The 23,014-nt window shown below is 36.6% G+C and overlaps 4 protein-coding genes across 9 annotated transcripts in view; all 4 read right to left on the bottom strand.

The window, feature by feature from the left end:
- The window catches only part of LOC21390966 (ATP-dependent DNA helicase At3g02060, chloroplastic), a 5,692-nt gene extending 1,760 nt beyond the window's left edge, over nt 1-3,932 (bottom strand). Inside the window, 11 exon segments of the mRNA XM_024162042.1 lie at nt 1-12; nt 14-34; nt 263-349; nt 437-598; nt 789-859; nt 999-1,138; nt 1,509-1,633; nt 1,742-1,876; nt 2,149-2,394; nt 2,554-2,779; nt 3,180-3,932. The exon segment at nt 1-12 is cut by the window's left edge and continues 168 nt beyond it. Of these exon segments, the coding sequence (XP_024017810.1) occupies nt 1-12; nt 14-34; nt 263-349; nt 437-598; nt 789-859; nt 999-1,138; nt 1,509-1,633; nt 1,742-1,876; nt 2,149-2,394; nt 2,554-2,779; nt 3,180-3,844 (1,890 nt within the window). The 5' untranslated portion in view covers nt 3,845-3,932.
- Nucleotides 3,933-4,858: 926 nt separating this feature from the next.
- Nucleotides 4,859-10,893, bottom strand: LOC21390965 (potassium transporter 4). 2 transcript variants are annotated; one of them, XM_024162055.1, is made up of 9 exons: nt 10,409-10,893; nt 9,464-9,704; nt 9,137-9,385; nt 8,880-8,930; nt 8,440-8,700; nt 8,238-8,290; nt 6,893-7,007; nt 6,541-6,795; nt 4,859-6,270 (listed from the first exon to the last, which is right to left on the bottom strand). In XM_024162055.1, exons 1-9 carry the CDS (start codon nt 10,439-10,441, stop codon nt 5,180-5,182), a joined length of 2,349 nt encoding a protein of 782 aa, XP_024017823.1. In that variant the 5' UTR covers nt 10,442-10,893; the 3' UTR covers nt 4,859-5,179. The 2 variants fall into 2 exon arrangements, with proteins under 2 accessions (XP_024017823.1, XP_024017824.1); XM_024162056.1 differs by having other exon boundaries at nt 10,415-10,893.
- Nucleotides 10,894-13,798: 2,905 nt separating this feature from the next.
- Nucleotides 13,799-14,734, bottom strand: LOC21390964 (ethylene-responsive transcription factor LEP). The gene has a single exon (XM_010092632.2). It carries the CDS (start codon nt 14,732-14,734, stop codon nt 13,799-13,801), a length of 936 nt encoding a protein of 311 aa, XP_010090934.2.
- A 6,498-nt stretch (nt 14,735-21,232) lies between these two features.
- Nucleotides 21,233-23,014, bottom strand: part of LOC21390963 (nudix hydrolase 12, mitochondrial) — a 6,109-nt gene continuing 4,327 nt past the window's right edge. For 3 of the 5 annotated variants that reach the window (XM_024162046.1, XM_024162047.1, XM_024162045.1), the window contains 4 exons: nt 22,538-22,670; nt 22,352-22,435; nt 21,858-22,019; nt 21,234-21,676 (listed from right to left, as the gene is read on the bottom strand). In XM_024162046.1, the coding sequence (XP_024017814.1) occupies nt 21,356-21,676; nt 21,858-22,019; nt 22,352-22,435; nt 22,538-22,670 (700 nt within the window). In that variant the 3' untranslated portion in view covers nt 21,234-21,355. Of the gene's footprint in view, nt 21,677-21,857; nt 22,020-22,351; nt 22,436-22,537; nt 22,671-23,014 lie in introns of all 5 variants that reach the window. The other 2 variants (XM_024162049.1, XM_024162048.1) reach the window with 1 other exon arrangement.

The raw sequence follows: 23,014 nt of genomic DNA, 5'->3' as shown, positions 1-23,014 counted from the left end.
GTGCCGCGCATTCCTCAAGAGCTGCAAGTCTCTCCTAAACACAGCCACAACAAAGAATCTTTCTTTAACGAAATAGTCAAAAGTGAAAGCAAAGGATATCTACAACACATAATGCTCATGAAGAGAACTGGAAACTAACTTATATCTGCAAAACAAGGATAAATATCATCCAGTGCACCAGAGGATTTACCAGGTCATGAATGAAAGTCAGAGCTTGAAAATAAAATATAAATAATAATGCTAATAATAATAAAGAGAGTACCAGTGCTTGATCAGATAGCAGTGACTTGTCTGGATAAAATAAGTGTGCATGAGCTTCCTTATCTGCTCTCCCCACCCTTCCACGCAACTATAAACATTTGAAAAGGGGAAAATCGTATAAATTATCTCCAATTTGATGTTAATGTTACGACTTATGACTCAAATAGAGGAAGACCTGGTACAATTGTGCTAGGCCAAACTGTTGAACATCCTGAATTATAATGGTGTTTGCATTTTGAATGTCGAGACCACTTTCCACTATATTAGTGCAAATGAGAATTTTGATATCCCCTTGTGCGAATTTCTCCATCGTTTCCTCCAGCTGCTTTGAATATTGCTGCAAGAACAATGAACAGATCGAATATGCAATCATCTGGCTCCTGTTTTATAATATTCCTGTCATTAACATGTCCTCCTAATGTTGAAATCTCATTAATGGCATTAAAATCTTCATCGTTGGGGCCTAATTTAGTTTTTATTCCAGCTCCCTTTGTTAGATAGAAAATGATAGGCGAAGGAGTAAGCACCTTTCCATGTGCGACAGCTATTTCAACATTTGGAAACGACTGTTCAAGAAACTCCATGACTTCTTCAAGTCCTGAACAAAAAGATTGTTTTATCTTAGCATTTATTTGTCCGCAATAAACTCCGCAAAATTACAGATTACCAACAGAGTTTTAAGTTTAACAAGAGTAACCAAAGAATTGTAGATAGAATTATTAACAAAAGGGTGTCACCTTTAATGCGAGGCAGAACATAAAACACTTGGCCACCTCGATCCAGCTCATACTTAATTGCTGATACTACCTTTTCTTTACTGTATGCTGAAAGATGGGTCTTTATAGGAACTCTTTCTGGAGGTGGAGTTGAAATCAAACTGGAAAAGAGAATAAGGATACAGAACTACAACAGCATAAAATTACAGGACCAGCAAGAGCAATTTACAAATATAAGTCTGCTGTATAACAGAATTTAGGCACGTTGGAATGGCTGACCAACTAGGTTGTGCCCCATGTGAGATGTGCTTTTTGACACCTTAGCTATTCATTCTGCTAAGAAAGGCTAATTTTTTGAAATTATTTATCTTCAATTAATGTTCACAAGCTTCTTCATAATCCTTGCACGTTTGAGGTTCCAAATTTAACTCCGCTTTAACCGCATATTATTGCTCATGAAAAGCATTTTTTTCTGAATAATAATAATAACAACCAACTTGATGTTGTGAATCACCATGACAAGTTAATTACCTAGCATCACGGAACCCAGTCAAGGCTAAATAAAGGGTTCTTGGTATAGGTGTTGCAGATAAAGTGAGAACATCAATTGAAGTCTTGAACGAAGCGATTTTCTCCTTCTGTTTGACGCCAAACCTCTACAAGAAAATATGGAAAGAAGAGCAAGGAAGAAAATTCTGTAAGTCAAGAACCAAGAGAGGAGAGGATTCATTGGAGATAGTGAAAAATAGATTAAGAACACAAACCTGTTCTTCGTCAACCACAAGAAGGCCTAGATTGTTATACACAACTCGACTTCCAAGAAGCGAGTGAGTCCCAACAATAATGTCAAGGTGACCATTTTTTATCATGTCCAGATGTTCCTCTTTCTCAGCTCTTGTCTGCATGTTGTAACAGTAATCATCGGTCTATTCAAAGCAATATATGAAACTCTAAATACAATAGCATGATCTTGGACTCTCGTGTCTATAGAAACCATACATCTAAATAAGAAGTGGAAAATTACGGGTATTCATTAATTTTCAAGGGCGTAGAACTGAGCAAATCAAAGTACCGGTTTTAGCCATGTTTGCACAACTTGAAAAGCCATCTTCCTAGAAAGCAAAAATGGGGTTAAACAGAAGGGACACATTCATATGAAGGCTTGTCATACCTGAAACCTGGTAAGAAGTCCAACCTCGATATTTGGGTACATAGAAAATCTCTGAGAAATGACATCAAAGTGTTGTTTGGCCAAAACAATTGTGGGTGCCAAAACCATCGCTTGCTTCGCTGCAGAGACCACGCAAAAGATGGCACGTAAAGCAACTTCAGTTTTACCGAAGCCAACATCCCCACAAATCAGGCGGTCCATAGGGGTGTGTCTCTCAGTCAAATCCTTCTCAACATCTATAAAAGCCTGTATGTGCAAACAATAAGGACAAGAAGGATTTCTATATAAACAACCGGCCAAACTTCAGCCAAACTTCAAACAAACAACACAACACACATCCATCATCATCATCATCAGTAGAACTGTAGAAGAAAGTACAAGGAAGGAAGATAGATACTGGGATACCTGCTTCTGATCGGGGGTGGGCTCGTAAGGAAATTGAGCGGCAAAATCAGCCATGTCAGGAGTTTTGGGGTAGGGAGGGCGTGTTTGCTTGAGACGATGCAAATAAAGCTCCATCAAATCCACCACCATTTTCTGGATTGCGAGCTTTCCTTTAGTCTTTCGTTTCTCCCAGACACTGGTGTCGCTCAGTTTGCTTAAGGTTCGAGGCTTTTTGGATTCATTGGGGCTGAAACGAACGAATACAGGTCATGAATCCTCCATGACTAGAAAAACTCAAAAGAGAGAGAGAGAGATGTTGGACTTTTATTTACATTGACATGTTCATATTTGAAGGGAAACAAAACCTGAAATGCAGAACGAAACCTCCTACTCCTAATATTACCAACATCTAATATATATATATATATATATTATGTATAATAGCATTCGAATGTAGTAGAGAGACTAGTTTATTCATTATTTTGTTTGTTACACCTACACCTGAGAGACATCCACAAGACTAGACTAGAGTAGAGTAGAGTAGAGTAGAGCAGGGAATGGTAGAATCCTGAAAACTTCACAACGAAATGAAATGAAAATAATTAATTAACAAAAGAAAAATGGAGAGGTCAGAGGAGGGAGCGTACAGATTATAGCGATAAAGAAGACGAGAGGCCTGGGATAGAGGAAGCTTGGCCATGCCATCGGAGTATTCGATGAAGACGTACTCAACAGGCTCAGAGCCGCCGCCTTTGCCTTTGCCTTTGGGAATGTCGAACTTGATGCCGACGAATCTGCCGACGCCGACCTTCCTGTGGACGACGTAGTCGCCGGAGCGGAGAGAGTAAGGGTCGACCTTGTAAGAGAAAGACTTTTCCTTTTCGTTTTGGTCGGGTTTCTCCGCTCCGGCGCGGCGCTTGAGGATCTGGAGGCCACGCTGCTGCTGCTGCTTGACCATGCGGATGTACTTGTCGGCCTCTTGGGCGTCGACGCTTCGGCTTCTGGAAGAATCGTCTCTCTGGGAATGGTCCCTTCGAATGCGCTCGTTCAACGCAGAGATGTCGTCTTCGTCGGAATGGAAGGATTTGGAGACGGAAACTCCTCCTTGTCGTTGAGTTTGGGTTTGGGTTGAGACGGCTTTCGCTAACACCATCCTTCCTCCTCTTCTTCTTCTTCTTCTTCTTCTTGTTGTGTAGAAGAAGAGGCCATTGGCGGCTGTGATGGCGGTGGTCGTCGGAGACGAGAAGAGGTTCCTCCAAAATGGACATTGTCGTGAAGAGATGTCTTGAATTGGGAGGATAAATAAGGCCATTTGATTGTTGTGAGAATTGATTCCTCAAGAATTGATTTTTATATTATATTTATATTTACTTATATATTTGGAGGACGTTTTCATGGTGTTTGGTAGAGAATACGATCTCTATTACTACTACTAATCCTATAAATAGTAGAGTCATACAGCAATGGAGGTTTTGCAGGGGGTTTAGCTTTATTTATTTATTTATTTATTTTTATTTTGAAAATATCTTCTGTAATTGGACAGACAGAGAGACAGACAAATAGGCTCCGCCCGTTTTTCTTCTCTAAATCTAATCTATTTCCATATTTATTTCCTATTTCCATTCGTAGAGTCTCATTCACTGATTCGAGTTTAAAATTTAAATTTTTTTACAGTAAAAAATTTTCATAAACAATCACATTTAATTTTTTTACTACAATAAAAAATTTTCACACAAAATCACATCTCAACTCAAATTCTAAAAATAAAAAAAAAATAAAAAAACTTTAGATATTTTTCGTTGGACTTTTCCATATTTATTACCATGGCCCCCTATGCTTTGTCGTCCGGAAGTAAGAATGGGCGGCCACTTTTAAACAGTTGAAACAAAAAAGCCCAAGAGCTTGAGCTTGATCATCATGACCACTAGTAGGCGACGTTGGTTGATGAAGGCAAGAGAGGGGATTCACCTGAGCCTTGTGCAGCCGCAGGCACAGAAATACTCCAAAAAGCTACCAGCATTAGAACCGCATACCAATTCATTCTCTTCTCCATCATCATTCTCCACACTCCACTCCACCAATGCATATATCTCAGTAACTTGCTAGTGCAGCACTTGCCACCTTTATCTTTGATTCTTTTCCCATTTATATATTTATATACACAAATTAAGGGCACACACACACACACACACACACACACACATATATATATATATATATATATATATATCAACTCACTTACCACTTATTCAAGAATGGACATTGGACTCTCCCCCTCTTTATTCATCATCATATTATAACAGAAAAAGTTTTAAGGAAAAAGAAAGAAGAAATAAGAAAAGTTTATACATTGGAGCCATCTGGTGAATTCCTGAAAGGTGGAATACATATGAATGCCATCTGATGGATTCTATATACACATTAGCCAAACCGGAGGACCACCAGAAGCAAAGAAAAAAGAGTGCTTCTTTTAACCAAGTTTCTGCTACCAATTATATCCTACAAATCATCTCTTCATCCTTGAACTACTTCTTCTAGTTCTATTCCTTTCTTCATACCTGGCAGGCTCAATATATATATATATATATATAACCCTGTCAAGTCAAACCTTTCAGCATTTAGAAAATTCCCTCAAAAACGGGGGGGACTAGACATAGTATATCATGCCAACTTCAATCAGACTGATATGCGGAATATTAAGCGCCACGGCTGGGCCCCGGCAGTTCTTCCGCAGAAAAGAATATCCAATGTCGATCACAAGCTTCTTCAGAAATGATGATGAGCGCCTTGCCTTCACATACGAATGCCCCATTATATACGCGATGCCCGCTTCTTTGGCCTGGATCAAATCCATCAGCTCCTCCCTAACTGCGGGATCCATTCCAGGGTCTGAGGGCAACTGAAACCTTACTTGGCGTCTCCTCGTCTGTGGGTTCTCATCATCATAGACCGAGCGTAAACTCTGGAGGGTCGGAGATTTGCTGCTCTGAATAATGGAACTGCTCACGCCAGGATCCTCTTGCTCGGACACCGCCATGCTCAAGCTCGACTGCAAACTTCTGGTGCTTATGACGGCCATTCTCCCGTCCAACGACGAGCTCTCGAAGCCTGAAAACTGTGGTTCTACTGCTTCCATCTGGATGAACTCCGCTATGCTCTGTATTAGCTGGTTCTCAAAGTCCCCATCGTCTCGTTGAATGTCCTTGTACCCGTACCTGACAATGCATCTGTACATACGATAGGGTCTTGGACAAATCCGACCGATGAGGAATCTTTCCTCGGGCGAAACATAAGGAACCGGGACTGATTTGACACAAATGAAAACCAACACTTTGTGGAATGCCGGGAGGTTTGTTACAAAGTGAGAGAATATTGCCGGAACTCCAGTTGCCAATTCCGAGTATATGAGGCCTATTCCGGGAACACGGACAATACCAAGGCTGGGGCCCAGGCCAAGTAACCACTTCAGCGACACTTTGTTGTGCAGATCAAAGTTATACTTCCTCCGCGTCCCGTAATGCCAGACATACATGACGACCATAAATATGGATGATAGCACAAGGGGGACCCACCCTCCCTGAGGCACTTTTATGAATGCTGCAGATAAATAAACGCCCTCGACTAACCAAAAGAACACAAGGAAAACTGCAGCTAGCATTATACTTTTCTGCCAAACGAAGATGATCACAAGCGCCATAAGGAATGTTGTGACGAACATAACCGTCATGCAAGCAAGTCCTACAAATCAAAGTGAAAATAACAATTTAGATAGAGTGGATTAATGCTAGTGTAAAATCTACTTGTGATCAATGCTGTCATTTTCACCTTTCGTTTTTCCTTTTTAATTATTTTCTTCTACAAATGTCTTATCATGGTATTGGTTAAGGCTACTTCATGTTGAGTTGGAAAAGTTTAAGAATTTAAGGTAATTGCAACTGAAATAGAATGTCTTGAAATCATACATTGCACAGGTGCACGCATACAATCAAGGAACATCTTTAATCTTACCATAAGCATTCCCAATTAAAGTTGTATCTTGAAATCCAATGGTTATGGAAAGAGTAAGGATCATCAGTATCCAGTTGATCTCTGGGATGTAGATCTGGCCATATATGTGTTTCGAGGTGTGGACAACTTTGACCCGAGGGAAGCAACCAAGGGCATGGCATTGCTTGATAATGGAGAAAGTAGCGGTTATGACAGCCTGACTGCCAACAATAGCTGCAAGTGTAGCGACAACAAAGACCGGCCAAAATACAGGTTCTGCGGGTTAAGAGACGACAGAAAACAACATTAGACCAACTCAAATATGCATAAAGTAATTCTGTAAGCAATATAAGTTAATGACAGAAGTACAAACCAGGTATCGAATTATAGAAACTGTAATTAATCATCCCGGGGTTTTTGGACAAGAAAGCAGCCTGGCCCATGTATTGTATTACCAAACATGGGTAAACAACAAATGCAAATGCAAGCTGCAAATACAAGCAAAGTCAATAAAATTTCTTCTGTAGAAAGCCAAAGAGCATTTAATACGTCATGGCGAATAGGGGCGTGCAGTGGTTTGGGCTTTGGGTGTAAATAAACTTGATTTATGAAGTGTTAGGGCCCCTCCTATCAAGTTGCAAATTGGATAAAACCACTTCCGGGGCGGGGGGTTGTGTAATTTAGAGAAGTTTTGTTGACATGTCAATCTTGTTTCAATTCTGTTATGAGGTCACGTTGAGTTCTGGGAGGGTGTGAATTAGTTATGCCTTCGGTTATCGAGGGAATATTAAAAGGGAGAGATGCAAGGGAGTGGGGTATGAAAATTGTTGTCATTGCAGTCTAGAACTAGGGAGGCAGAGGAACCTCGAACTCCTCCTATCTGTATTTCCGTTCAATTTTCCCTTCAGTTGTTTGAAAATCAATAAAGATTTACCCAGAATTCCTGGGGTTCTATTAGCTTGGTATCAGAGCCACCGGTCCCATGGCCAACGTTCCACCTGAACCGCGCATTTCTAAACGTATCACGACCCTGGAACACTGAATGGAAGACATCCACGAAGGCGTGCAGATAATGGGAGCTATGGTTGATCGCGTTCCGCAATTGCAAGAGAACGTCGATTGGTTGGATAATAGAGTGGGGGAGCTTCAAGGATCGATGCAGAGGATAGAAGAGTTGTTACAGAGACAGGCGAGGATCGTCAACAGAGGCCAACCGAGGAGAGAGCCAGTCAGAAATCCCAATCGGACTCCACCGAGACGCGAACCGGAGAGAGGCTAAGTGGTTAACTGCGAGGAATCTCCGGTCCCAAGGAGGGAAGGGGATGAAGTTTACCGCCGACCGTCGCCGGTCCGGCAGCGGGGGTGTGGGGAATTCCGTGGGAAGAAACTGGAGCTCCCTATCTTTCAGGGCGAGGATCCATATGGTTGGGTGTTCCGAACTGAGCGATACTTCCCCGTGAACGAGATTGAGGATGAGGAGCGGATTTTGGCAACTTCGGTATGTATGGAAGGAAGAGCCGTGGGGTGGTTTCAGTGGGTGGATACACAGGACCCTTTTACCAATTGGAGGGATCTTCGGACAGCCATCATCCAGTGCTTCAAACCGTGCCCGCGAAGGAGAACCGACAGAGAGACTGATGTCACTCAAGCAGAACCGACGGAGAGACTGATTTCTAATTCTATTAGGCATAAAAAAACAAGTTTTACCAAAAACTCACCCTAATAGACAAGGCAGTGAAATGACCAAGGTCCGCAAACATAGCTTCAGTGCCTGGTAAGAAGCAGAATGTCTATTGTCAGTATAAACAAAATAACAGTTAACTCAACCAGATGACTAGAGGCAGTCCAAACACAAGCCAATACACATGATACTTATTTAAGGAAAATTCAATCAGATTCATATCCAACAACCAAACATACCAGTTATAGAGAGAAGGACCCCGCCGAGAGAAATCCAACCTTCTTTACCAGTCTCCCTAAAGAACTTGATGATATAATGGGGCGAAAATCCATAAACAACTTTTGGGTTCCAGCGTATTGTGTTGTAGAGCCCAATGGAAAAGATTGATACCAACCAGATTAATACGACAGGTGCAAACAAAAATGCTACTCTGTGCGTACCACAATGCTGCAGGGCAAACAAACCCACCAATATAACGCAAGCGAGCAAGACAAGTTCACCTACGAACAAATCATAAATATATAAGGTGTTATGTTAGTCATGTATATGATGCCAAGTGATTATCCCAAAGAATCAAGTTAGTAACGGTCCAAATATGATGGTTATAATGCCCCCAGAAACTATGAGTAATTATATGACTAAAGAATCGAGTATGAAATGATGACGAAAAAGGAGTTACCGTTTGTCAATTTCTTTTCTGTAACTTCAAGGCCCGAAACTGATGAAAGAACTGCAAGTGAGAAGAGACAGAAGCCAACATAAGTTAGCTCTACAATCTGCTTGGGTTTAAGGGAGGGGGAAAAAAAATGAGGGAGTTACGATTATGGTTTTATTTCGTAAAAATAAAGGATTGAAGTGCTAAAATAAGGTAGCAACAACAACTCAAAGAATGCTACTTGCAGATTATGCGAAGCAAAAAAACTGTGGCCATAGAACCTGAGATTGCAGGAGTGAGGACACCATCTCCTATGACCATGCAAGCACCAAACAACACCACAACCAATAGGGCCGTCCTCAGGCGTTTATGCTTCTCCAAAAACCTCTTTAAGGGAGAGGAGGCGAGGACCTGCGATGAGGAGGGGCCGTACTTGTATGCGGAGAGCTCTTCATCAGCGGCTTGCTGGTTTGGAAGGAGACTGAACTTGGCGTGCCGGCAGAGCAGCGAGTAAAGAGCAAAAGTGCCACCTGAAAGAGAATCGAACATTAAAAGATTGAGGCTTGAATTTGAAAATGGGAAATAGCAAGTGTGAGAGGGCGGCACACCTTCACCATTGTCATCGGCACTCAAGAGGACAAAGACATACTTAAGTAAGGGTATGAGAGTGAGAGTCCAGAAGATCAGGGAAAAAGCACCAAAGACGGCATCCTCGCTTATGTGCTTGTCCAATTTGCCAGCAAAAGTGCTCGAGTAAACGTAGAGAGGAGAAGTACTCAGGTCTCCGTATACCACACCGAAGCTCTGATACGCTAATATCAGATTCCTCGAAAGACTTGTCCACGAAACCTGCAACCAACGAAACAGATTATATTATTATGCTATGGAGTGAGACTGAGTGAGCCAATTGATGATAATATCATACGCTTGTTATTATTACTAGATTAGATTAGAATAGATAGTTTTAACTAACAGTGAGAAGCACTTTTTTTGACATTACTGATTATGCATTCTGATTTGTTCTGATACGTACATACATATACATATAAAAGAAGAAGAAGAAGAAGAAGAAGAAGAAGAAAGAAAGAAAGAAAGGGGCTATAGAAAAACGCAGTGCAGAAATACATTAAATAAAATATTAGTAACAGTAATCAAGGACAAGAATAAAAGGGTAACGACTAGGTCTAAGAAAAATCAGGAGCAGCAGAAATTAAAGGGGGGTTTTTTTATTTCCTGCGAGTTTGATAAGTGAAAATGAATTGTGAAGAAATCAAGGAGAGTCATATAAATGTGAAATTAACAGAAGAAGAAGGGTGGGAAGGGAAGATCCGAACTATATTTGGTGAGGGAGAGAGAATCACCCACGAATCTATGACCATCTAACATCTATCGGTTCGATTACAATTAGAGTTGGATTGAATAAAATGACATTCGAGTAGAGTAATATGAATATCTATCTATTCATAAATATTAATTTTGATTGATTGAAAAGGAAAAAAATTAAAAAAAAAAAGAGAGGAAAAAGAGAGAGAAAGAGAGAGCGGTTAAGCTGCCTGGACCCGAAGAGTAGTGGACTCCATCGACATCTCTGCCTGATGCTGCTGCTGCTGTTATTTATGTATAATTATCATGCGATCTCTCTTCTCTTCTCTTCTCTTCTGTATAATATAGTAATATAATAATTGAACTACGACCCGCACTGGACTGGAGGAGGAAGGAGACTGACAAAACTATTATGTGATCTCATTTCTTTTAATCTCCACACAAATTTAATCTCAGTCTCCTTTGCTCTTTCTTTCTTGATTCTGCCCCCAAACTCAATTCAATTGCTCTCTTTTCTTTTCTTTTACTATGTCTGTTTTTCTGACAGCAACAAATTTATTCATATGTGAAAAGAACAATCATGTATAAGAAAGTCGAATATGAAATCCGAATCGGTAATAAAGTTTCCAAATGGATAATCATAGAGAGACTAGAGAGGACCTATTCCACGGTGCGTGCACCTGTTTCCAATCACCAAAATCAAAAAGGATCCGTGGTTTTTTCTTTTTTCTTTTTTCTTTAGATGTAATGATCAAGCGTTGGAAAATAAATAAATAAATTAAGGGCCGTTTAGTTCGCTGATTCGAGTTGAGATGTGATTTTATATGAGAGTTTTTTATTATAGTAAAAAAGTTAAATGTGATTATTTGTGAGAGTTTTTTACTGTAATAAAACTCAAATTCTAAACTCAAATCAGCAAAATAAACGAGGTTTAAAAATATTTAACCAATCACCAAAGACCAAGGTGGGGGTTACAATCCTATCGAAAAAACTAGGCGGACGTTAGAAATTGGTTTCTGCAATCCGCGTTATGCACACGGAGGCTTGCGCGTAGAATCCAAACCCACCAAAACGCGCGTCTTCAAAAGGAAATAGCATAAATTTTCTTTGCATTTTGGACTTGAGAGACATTGGGCTAATCAAATCCAGTTAACCACTTAAATTCAAATTGACACGAATAAGTGCATGCCAAAGGCTCGAAAATGCAAAACACCTTGCCAGGGATGTTTGTTTAAGGATTTTTTTTGAAAATGTGTTTAGTAATTTTATCAAGTGATTATTTTTAGTATAAAAAATTATTAATGTATCTCTCTCTCTTTCTCTCTGTTCGAGAGAAGAGAAAATGAAAATAAAAAATAAAAAACGACTAGTCGTTTTTAATTTCTCTCTCATTTTACACTAAACCAAAAAATCATTTTTATTTTCGTTTTTTGTTTTTATTGAGCCAAAAACCGTTTTAAAAACGTTTTCATTTTTTTCTTTGAAAAATGTGAAAAATAAAAACGGGATCAATTCCAAACACGGCCATTGTTCTTGATTCTCTATAGTATTTTTCTCTCACAAAAAATTTAAATTTCAAAAATCATAATCATGAATCATAATTAAAAATTGACTTTCTCAACTTTTAAAACTTAATGATCATATTAAAAAATAGATTTAGCATTTAAAACAATATTATGTAAGGATAAAATCATTTTAGTACCTTGTACTATAGCGAAATATACTCTTGGTATCATGTATTTTTGATAATATTAAAACGGTACCTTAATGTTTTTAAAAGCATATTCTTAGTACTCTGAAGTTGATTTTTAAAACGTAAAATGACCTTAATACTATTTTTATTTAATTAACTAAAAACTAATAAATTTAGGAAAAAAATCATGAACTTTTTTATTTTGTTGTTTTCTTTTAAATATTTTAATGTTTTAAAATATTTTTAGATTTTTTTTAAATATTGATTTATATTTAATTAGCAAGAAGAGTAGTTTGAACATTACATGTTCTAGAAGTCAGTTTTAAAGTACTAAGAAGATATTTTTAAAAATATTGAAATATTGTTTAAAAATATAAAATACTAATAACATATTTTATTATATAACAGAGGATATGAAGATAATTTTATCCCTATTATATCATAAATAAAAGTAACAAATCTTATGACATTTTTTGGTGTGAATATAATATTTCTATTGATAAATCTTTTTTAGTTAGGAATTTCGAATTCCCTTCCAATTTGTATATTCCGGACACCTTGTCAGCTTCCCCTCTCTATCACACCCTATAATAAATTCAGAAAGTGTAGCTTCTTCGCAACTTCCTAAATCTTTTTGTTTTCCCCTTTTAAAATGCAAAAATCAATACTAACGACAACATATGTCATCTTGAAAATTACAGCTTCTTCCCGAATAATAATATAACACAATTGTCTATCCTTATCCACTCTATAACTACAAACGAAGGTAGTTTAAAGAAAAAAAAAAGTTTTAAAAAAGGCATATTACATTGCATGCGCCTGTATCTAATTAATTGGCTTCAAATCAGACGAGTTGACTGTCCTTTTAATGAAATAACTAAACATATTTATTTAATTATCAAAAAACTAAACATATTTATTTATTATAATCTAAGGGCTTTTTTGTCTACATGACAAAATGGATGGATAAAGCGGTGATTGACTTATTTGTACTAATATGTGTACCTTAGACACACACACACACCAACTGAAATCTAAACAGTAGATACTAATAAAGGACATGTAGAGTTTGTTAACACATATTTATCTGTTTCTCAATTTTAACTGATAAAAAAGAAAAAAAAAAAAAAAAAAAACAGATATACAATTCTACATGTTTATAAGCCTTATCACATATATGTACGTCCTTTGGAAGCTAAGTTTTAGGTTTGTGAAAATGATTTGATTCAATTAAATTACAAAATACCATAGTCTGTAATATATAGGCGCACACACATACAAGTCTAACATTTCTCCTATAATTGTGACGAGTACTTATTAAATAAAGTAGAAAAGGTACAATATTAATGACAAAAAGGTTACTTCTAAAACACCGAGTATTCTGTGCGGTGTGAGCCCAATATTTGGGCTGGAAGAGTGGTTAGGCTTTGGGCCTAGTCCCTTCACAACGCATGCCCAAAGCAAGTAGAAAAAATAGGAGAATTTACCCGTGGATTGAGTCTCAACTTTTATCATCAAATATCTTTTTTATTAGCGTAGTTATTTGACTAAAAAGATTACAAATCAAGAGTAAAAAGTTAGGAATGAATGCATGAAAGTGCGTCTGAGAAGCATATAAGAATGAATAAACGAGCAAGGTCAAACGTGAGACGTGAAGATCATTACATAAAAGGAAATCAAAATGAATACGACGGAAACATTGATGTATAATAACATAAGATAGGTACAAATAGTGAAATTAATTAGAAGCAAACCAAACAAATAAATTAAAGAGCAAAATAATTATGAAAGAGAGGATACATACAGTACATCCATCTTGTATGCTCACTCTCATCTCGAAAAGAAATTAACACGCACACGAAGTCACTAAAAAAGAAGACTAGTGGTAGACTAGTAGTTGAGAAAGTGATTGAGAAGATGGATTGGATCAGAAGAAAAAGGAAGAGGAAGTAGTAGTAGAGCCCAAATCAAAGGGGTCGGGAAACTGGGACTGGGACTGGGAGTGATGATGATCAGAATTAGAGACAGAAGGCATTGTGCTAAACAAAGGGCTGTGCACATAGTTAGAGTTATAACTATAATTATAACCATACTGATCTTCGCAGCTGGAATCCTGCATCATCATGTTCATGGCCCCTGCACCTGCCTGCATAATATTGCTGCTGTTGCTGTTACTAGTACTAGCAGTATTACAATTATAATAATGGTATTGATCATCCGAATTAAACTCCGAAGCAGGAAAAGGAGGAAGCTCGCTGCTGCTGCTATTGATTATTGCCATAGGATGACGATGATGATCTTCATCGTGATCATTGCTAATGTAGTTGTAGTTCTCATGCTGGTAATTATTGTTACTCATGATGACCTGCGCCTGCGCCCTGTGAATGCCATTGGCTTCGCCCAAACTCATCATCATCATCATCATCGCCTCATCCTGATGATCGTACAGTAGTTGTGGCTGAGGAGTGGGGTCCGGAGGCGGTGCTTGAGTGACGAGGCCGCCGAGCTGTTGGTGGCGGCGGCGGTCATCATGATCATGACCGGCCGCGGCTGCAACATTAACGAACAAGTGGCCGTTCTGATCATCGGGGGAAAGAATGGAGGTGACAGAGGAGCCAGGGGGCATGTCGGAGTAGACGAAATTGGTGCGGGCGCGGGAGCCTCTCATGGAGCGGGCGGCTCTGTCGTAGGCGAGGGCAGCTTCCTCCGCGGTGTCGAAGGTGCCCAGCCAATGCCTTTCTTTTGTGGAAGGGTCTCTTATCTCCGCAGCATATCTTCCCCACGGCCTTCTTCTCACTCCAAGAAACCGAGGACTAGTTTTATCATCAGTACCGGCCTGCACCAGATCTTGCTTTTTCTTCATCTTATTATTACTATTGTTAATATTGCTGCTCATCTTGAATCATCCGCAAATATATATGTATATATAGATATTCTTCTTCAAACTCACTTGCTCCTGTTGTTTTGATGTGGGTGTGAATATATGTTATATGTGTATATAGCAGGCAGGCTTATTTATAAGTACGATATATAAGAGTTTTTGTTGAGGTGATGGTTCTGCGTCGGAATATATAATCCTTTAAATAAGAGGCCAACCTCCCCCATACTAGCTACCTTACTCTCCACCCTTTTCCTTCCTCTCTCTTTTCTTTATTGTTCAGTTATTTATTTTATTTATTTTTATGTGTGTGAGATATTAATGTTTATTATTAATCTTCAATCTCTCGTTGTTGATTAATTCCTTTTCTTTGCGCTGCCCCTGCATTTTGACTAGCTAGGCGCGAACACATATGCTTATGTTGGCCGCTATTATGTCTATTCTCGAAAAAGAAGATGGCCAGTACTACTGTTGTAATTAATTAATCATATTTATGCAATTCTAAATCCATGATTATATAAATTGATATACATAGCTCAAATTAAAAGGACCGGCCCATGAGTCATATATATATATATAAATATGTGAGTTACCAATGATGGGGATTGAGGTAATTTAAAAGAGCTAGCGCTGAGATTAGAGATATCATGATCATATCGATCATCAGGTACAAAAATATACATAATTAGTCGACATGGGGCTCTCACCATTAAATTAATAATAAATTAGAAAGGATGATATTTGCCATGATAAGTATGCATGTTCTCTTAGATACCAATTATATCATGTTACATGATTATTCCCCAATCAAAAACTTTTCGTCTACTCACCATATAAAATAACTAATAATTCCTGTTGATGTCCATATCTATATGTCACATGCACTCCAATTAAAATCCCCTTTCCCCAATCTAATCCCTCTTAGTAATGTTTTCTCTTTTTAGTCAAATGATACACTACTGTTCGTCTGTTCCATTCCATGAACTAGGAACTAAAAATCATCTAGACCTATAGCTAAGCCAAATCTATGTTTATAATTTTTTTTTGGTAATTAAATCTAAGTTTATAATTACTCCACTAGTCAAGTCGCATCATGTACTAAAAAAAACCCACAAAAAGTTTTTTTTTTTTTTTCCCGCCCGATGAAGCAACATCACTTGTGTCAATAAAAATAAAAATAAAAGCTTCACTAGATAATGATCATTGCAGATGGAGGAGCTGCATGCCCGCGGGCTTGTGAAATCATGCAGTAGTTAATTTGAGGTTTCATGATAATATCGATATGATTACATCCAAGCCACATATACACTGGTGATCATTAGAACACTTTTGGGTACTTAGTTATTTTATATGACATCTTTTTGGGATCAATATATTTGCCATCATTACTTATATGGGCTTTCAACTCGATTATCCCCTGGATTTGCTTTGTGATACACCTCGCGCATGCATATGCCTTCTTTTTCACATCCAAGTAAGCGAGTTTGAATTATATTGATTGATAATCGGTCACAATCTTAATATTTATTGGGTTTTTTTAGTTGGCAATTTATTGGCAGCGATTAAAATTAAAAAAAAAAACCACACACACACGTTCAAGATTATGTAGAAAAGCCGAGGTGAAGATTGACCAAGTTGCAGCAGTTATGAAATTTGAATTAAAGAGATATTTGAAAGTGCTGCTGATTTTAAATGTGGGATTTCAAGATATAAATGCCGAGATAGAAGATATGTTTTGGTTTGAAATTTAATAAGTGTGCTACATAGATCTATCATTTATTTATATAAATGATTTAAAGTTGCATGGCTTATCCACATGAAGCCAACGTGAGGGATAATGTGAAGTTACAAGCCAGAGTGTGACGTGAAGAATTAATTAGATGGTTTATCTGAAGAAGCAAACCGTGGAGATGATGGGTGCAGATAAAGTGTGAAGATAATTAGCAGAATAATTTGAATTACACTAGTAGTCATCTGGTTGACGTTTACAAATAGTAGAAGGCTCAAGGTTGCTCACTTTATGTACGGGTTTAATACAACATTTTTAGAAAATAGTCTATGAGTTTTTGTAAGCTTTATGTGTTATTGAGATCGTCATTCAGGAGAGGGATTAGAGGAAACGCACTGTCAACCGAATGGATTTTACCATGCAATTTTTGAAGACGAGTGGTGCTCACTTAACAAAATCATAAAGTAGATTCGACACGGCGACGACATTGTCGAAGAGAGAGTCTGTATAAGTTTGATTGGTGATTGTAATCATTGATACTTAGCGGGTTGTTCACTATCTGAGCATGACCCCGCATATATAAGTGGTTACCGAACCGTGATACTAATTCCTTCCGTGCCTATTTATTTATTTATTTCGTAGTCTATTAATTTAGTTCGATAAAATAATTACGAACAACGGATCTAACAATATTAATCATCAATTATTATGTCATATATTATTTTTTATGTATACAGTACTAAAAACTAATTTCTCATATGCATATCCCAACCATTCATTTTGGTCCAATAAAAGATAAAACAATTAATCAGATATAATAAATATTTGAATGAGATGTGTTATATATATATATATATGTATGTATGTATGTATATATATATTTTCAATAAGGACGAGTAGAGTGGAAAGATTATGTATTTTAATGGGGTTCATCCACTTATAAGATCACGTTAATTCTTTAGTGAGAGGTTTAAGGAGCATTATTGCTCATCCATGTGCATCCGATTTTTGAACCATGCCATTTAAATCAATGATAAGTTCCACGGTCTCTTTTATATCTTTTCAAAACCACCAGAAGCTTCCCTCTCTATCTATCTATCTATCTATATCTTTTTTCCTTTTTTTTCTTTTCTTATTATTTTCATTTTTAATTCTGTTATATTTTAGATATACTTTTTGAGAGAGATTTATTGTTATCATCATGTGATTAAAAATTCCCTTTTTCAACTACAATATTCTGATTTCTGAAACAGAAAGGGGACTAAAAACAAGTGATTGAGAGAAAACCTTTAATTTGTTGGGTTGCATGTGAGTGAAACATATATTTTAGGTAGGTACCCCTTTCTTGAAGAAAACAATACCAAACTTACTCCCCTTTTGACCAAATGTCTCATGCTTACGTCCTCCATTTACTCCCAACGTTTATGGTTTACATGTACTCAACATTACAGAGATAATGCGACCATCTCCGGTCCAAATTGCATATTTAATATGTTATTTTGACACAAAGATATAGCATATATATATAGGCCAAATTTAGCATTGGAGAATAATGTTGTATAATCAGAGAGTACTGTTTTTCCTGTTCAAATTATCACATTAATTAGACACTGTATTCGAGATGTTCTCATAACATATTGTAGTGGATTGATCATACCGTTCAAAACTTGTAACATGTATATATATATATATATATATATATATATATATATGGCAACTAGTCAAAAACGCCTCCCATTTGTGAGAGTTTAGTACATGACTCTTTTAACAGAAAGTTCCTGAGTTGTTATGTTATGAAAACTAATGTTTTCTTCATTAAAGTTGGCTGAAACTAGCTAGCACCGATCTTGACTCTTAGTGTGTGTTTCTATATAACTATATCTATATGTCATATCATTCTTATGACAGTCGTGACATTGTTGCATACAAGTATAGAAAACTATACATATATATATATATACATGTATAAATATATGAAGTGCCATATATATATATATATGTAGTCATTGATGAAGACGACATTAGGAATGTTTTCATGTTTAAGTGCACATGCACACGTTGATAATAAGAATATTGTTATGTGCAGTAATATGATAGGTAGGGATTTTGATTCACCCAAGGACACTATTAATTAAGTAGGGTCAAAAACAGCTACCTTGGAAGACTTTAAGACTTTTCACTTTTATGTGCAGCCAAGTTGATGAAATAGGATAATTAAGTAAAATTGGCATTGGGATTTGGAGTATTAATGTCCTTTTCTAAATTGTAGGAATAAAATATTATTGTTTTTGTGGTAATGGGGACTTTTGTCTTCTTCGATGATTCTTCAAATTTTCGGTCGTCTAAATGCATTTTGGTCAATGATTCTCAATGGGATTATCATTCCGATCCAACCACGCTTACTTTGCGTGTAGGAGAGATAAACAATGTTATAATTGGTTTCAATCATCTCTATTAATTGCATTATGACGAGTCAATGTATAAGCAAAAGCATTACAAAATAATCCTAATATTAAGGATTTCTTGTCTTTTGATATTGCAAAGAGTAAATCGCGTTGATATATTGTGTTTTTTCAAAATATTCACCCCGTACGTATTTGCAAGAAATAATAATTAAACCGCAAACACAAAAGGAAAAAGACAAATCTAGAATGCAAAGTAAAAGGGTAACAAATAAGTTAGTCTTCTAAAACTGATGATCCAAAAAATCAACGCAGGGGAATGTAACCCCCTATGTGTGTATGTATATATATATATATATATGATATATAGAAGGATTAATTTCAAAAATTTCTCTGAATTATGATTCTTGTAACACTTTTCTCCTTGAATTTTAAAAAGTAACATTGATTCTCTCCGAACTTTGTTCCGTTAACAAGTTTTATCAGCTGTTACAATGAGTGACGAAAATCCTCACGTGTCAGATACATGACCCGTCTGAGGAGGGTATTATCGTAAATTAACCTGCAACAACCCTAGGTTATTAAAAAAATGATTAAAAAAACTGAAATGCGTTAAAAAAACACCCATTATGTCGACTTTTTTAGTTGTGTTAGGGTTAAAACTTTTCTCTAAAAAAGAAAAATCTAAGGAAAAATCAACCTTCATTGTAAATTTCCGTGTTTGGTTGTGTTTGGTTCAACTTGTCAAGCCTTTCGACTAATTCTGTAACCACATCTCTTACACTGAAATCTAATTCTAGAACCAGCTCTCTTGCACGGAAATTTTCTCCACTATCAAGCCACTTTCCAAACCCACAGCCTCTCTCCTCTTCATTATGCATTCAATCATAAAAGTAAATCTACGGTAAAATAAGAAACGAGTAAAAATAAAAGTAATATGGACACATAGTATTTTATGTGGAAAATTCTTAAAGAATATGGAGTAAAAATTACAGGACAAATGTAAAATGATTTCATTATAAAAAAATGAGGATTGCAACATTTTCTCTAAATTATACGGAAAGAACAATAAGAACCATTCTCTTATGTAAATAAGAGAAACACCTCACAAAAGAAGAAAAATTGAAGAAAATAAATTTCTTTCACACTATAAGAATTCTCTTTAAAGGTTGAGAATGAGATGCTTATGCTCTTCCTCTAACCTTCTTATATAAGCTCCAAAAATGAACCGTAGTTACGAAAAACTTATGGCTAAAAATTGACCAATTTATGACTATTAATTTTACTTAGCTACTATTTAACCACTTCGCTAAATCTAGTCCACATAATTTTGTGGACTTAATCATAAGCCTTAAATTTTGCTAATTTTGAGCCTTTAGGCCTAAACCTAATCCAACAAATTCCTCTCTGTATGACTTGTCACAACTTCGCATGGGCAACCCATTTGTCATAATTTTATTTTATGTAGTAATTAAGAATAAGAAATTTGTCGCAAGTGTATTGATTATGTAATGTCTGATGTATGTGTGGAGGCACTTTCTTTTTCTTTTTTTGCCTCTTCTCACATCTCAAACTCATAAATGCTCACTTAGGTCCCGTTCATTTCACCGATTTGAGTTTAAAATTCGAGTTTTGTTACAGTAAAAAGCTCTCAGAAACAATCACATCTAACTTTTTTGTTACATTAAAAAACTCTCACATAAAATCACATCTCAACTCGAATCAGCGAACGAAACGAGCTCTTAGAGTTAGTGTGAGCGGTAAAAAAAAAAAAAAAAAAAAAAACTCTTTTTTGGGTGGCGCATCCAATTGTCGCTTAAAATTCTGTGTGTGTGTGTGTGTGTGTGTGTAAAGTGCAGAAGAAATAACGAGTCGGACTGGGATTGAAAAAAGTTGATTGTTTTACGCTTCTCGGGATGAGAATTAAGCAGCTGGTTTTAAAAAGGCAGAGACGTTAGTCTGACTATTACCTATCTATTATATAAGCTGCTCTGAATTGCTTTATCCTTAAAACTGGTAAGCCTGTCTCTTTTCCTTTTTAATCTTTTTTTGACCCCCTCTGAGGGAATGTCAACATCAAGCAAAAGGAAAAAAAAAGAAAAAAAAAAGACTTGTTTTTTTAAAAAAAAAATTTCTTTTACATGTTTCAAGTGAACAATTTCTTAATCATAGATATATTGGAGCTAATGCTTTCCAGGTTCTCAAATTAAAGGAATTAATCCTCATCAAACTCGAAACTTACAGAGCACTATTGCTGCGATAAGTTATGAGGTTGTCATTCTCCATCAAAGATTAGCTTTAGCAGTTAGCACCAACTGACATATAATTAAAATGAGGACATATATAAAGGCAAATTAAGGCAATAATAACTTTAAGAGCATGCAAATGGAATGGAATGGAATGGAATGCAAGTCAAGTCCCCAACAGTCAAAAGTTCCAAAAGCTGAGAATATATACATATACATATAACTCAGATCAGCAGCCACCCTCTTGAGAGGCAATATATATATTACATTTACTATGCCAACTAGTGAATGAAGTAGTGATATGATTTACGACAGCCGGGTGGTGACTAGTACTAGTACAACTAGTACTTGAGTTTGAAGATGATTTGTTAATTTCTTGACATTCTTCCACAACCTCATCCGGCATGGGCATCCCTGCTATCTTCTTCTCATCTTCTGTCGTCAAATCGGCCTTTCTCATTTCATCTGCCTCCATAACTCTCAGAAACGCCTCTAGTGCCTCGCGCATCCATTCATACCGGCATAGTTCAAATGCCTCCTTTATGTTTAGCTGCAAATTACATATTAATTAAGGCCGGATTAACATCATATTATATATATATATATATGCTTAATTAATTAAGCATCTATGATTAAAGTAGCTAGCTAGTGTCTAATACATACACACACACACACACATATATATATATATATATATATATATGACAACAGTAGTAGTGTCAGTAACAAACCCATCTTCTATCGCGGTTTTGTTGCTCGGGCCAAGTGTCGAGCACCTCGGTTACCTCTAATGCAAACATATAGCCCTTGCAAACTCCTTCCTGAGCCTGAGGGCTGCAAATCATCTTCTGTTTGCTTTTGCTTCTGAACTCCCAATCTCCTAAAGGAATTTCCTAATTAACACATACATTTAAATTTGATTACACAAAGTAGTTATATTTCGGTAATCTAATATCACACACACACACATATAAATATATAGTGAACATTACATATATATATATATATATAGTAAGACGTATATGGTACTTACTGCGGGATTATCTTACCTCAAACAGAATGACATTACGTACTAATGCGTCCATGTAATTTGCATATCGAATCTCAAACACCACAAAATTGAATGGAGAGATTCAAGTATGTATGTATATATATATATATGTACCACTTTGAGATCACTCTGCTTAATTAAGAATCTTATACATATTCAGTAGTATGCACGTACTTTAATAATTCCTCTGACCCCCGCTTCCTCTAGAGCTTCACGGCAAGCAGCCTCTTCACGAGTCTCGTCGTCTTCCCATCCACCCTAACCAACACAAAAGCGCAATTGATTAAGCTCTAACTTATGCTAATTAATATCAAAATAAATTAATTATAAATAAATTAATAATTGATGTTACATATGTACTTTTGGAAAAACGAGATCGTCGCGATTTGGAGAAGAAACCATAAGAACTTGTATCCTCCTCATGTTTTCCCGCACATTTCCGCAGCCGCAATCTTCCGCGTCCTTTGCATTTGTAAGCCGGTAAGGAATACATCTGCACTTTGTAAGCCAGTACCCAAAGTTGGCCTAAAATCTTAAATATTGTTTTACCGGTCTGCAACTTGCTATTTTGGATCATCAGTTCGTTAAGTGGATATTTAGTTAATTAGTTTTACGAGTTTGGATTAAATTCAACAATTCACTTTCATTTAGCCAATATTAATGGCGTGCGTGTCATCTTTGAATAAACTATTTTACAAAGAAAAATTTTATTTATCATTCTTGATCAGGCAAAAATTACACACACACGCACACACATGTATATATATGATATTCGAAATGTGTGGTTGTACATTCATTAAAACTTTTAAATATCAAGTTTTTTTTTTTTTTTTTTTT

This window comes from Morus notabilis, unplaced genomic scaffold (genome assembly GCF_000414095.1).
Source record: "Morus notabilis unplaced genomic scaffold, ASM41409v2 Scaffold362, whole genome shotgun sequence".
Taxonomy (NCBI): Eukaryota; Viridiplantae; Streptophyta; class Magnoliopsida; order Rosales; family Moraceae; genus Morus; species Morus notabilis.
Note: the sequence above shows the minus strand (reverse complement) of the source record. Positions and strands in the feature narration are given on the sequence as shown.

Excerpts from the sequence above, each read along its gene's own strand:
- LOC21390965 (XM_024162055.1), bottom strand. The coding sequence starts at position 10,441 with ATGTCGATGGAGTCCACTACTCTTCGGGTCCAG. Across the intron at positions 9,386-9,463 it reads TGCCGATGACAATGGTGAAG|GTGGCACTTTTGCTCTTTAC; the intron begins GTGTGCCGCCCT and ends ATTCTCTTTCAG. Across the intron at positions 8,291-8,439 it reads GGTCCTTCTCTCTATAACTG|GCACTGAAGCTATGTTTGCG; the intron begins GTATGTTTGGTT and ends GCTTCTTACCAG.
- LOC21390964 (XM_010092632.2), bottom strand. The coding sequence starts at position 14,734 with ATGAAGAAAAAGCAAGATCTGGTGCAGGCCGGTACTGATGATAAAACT.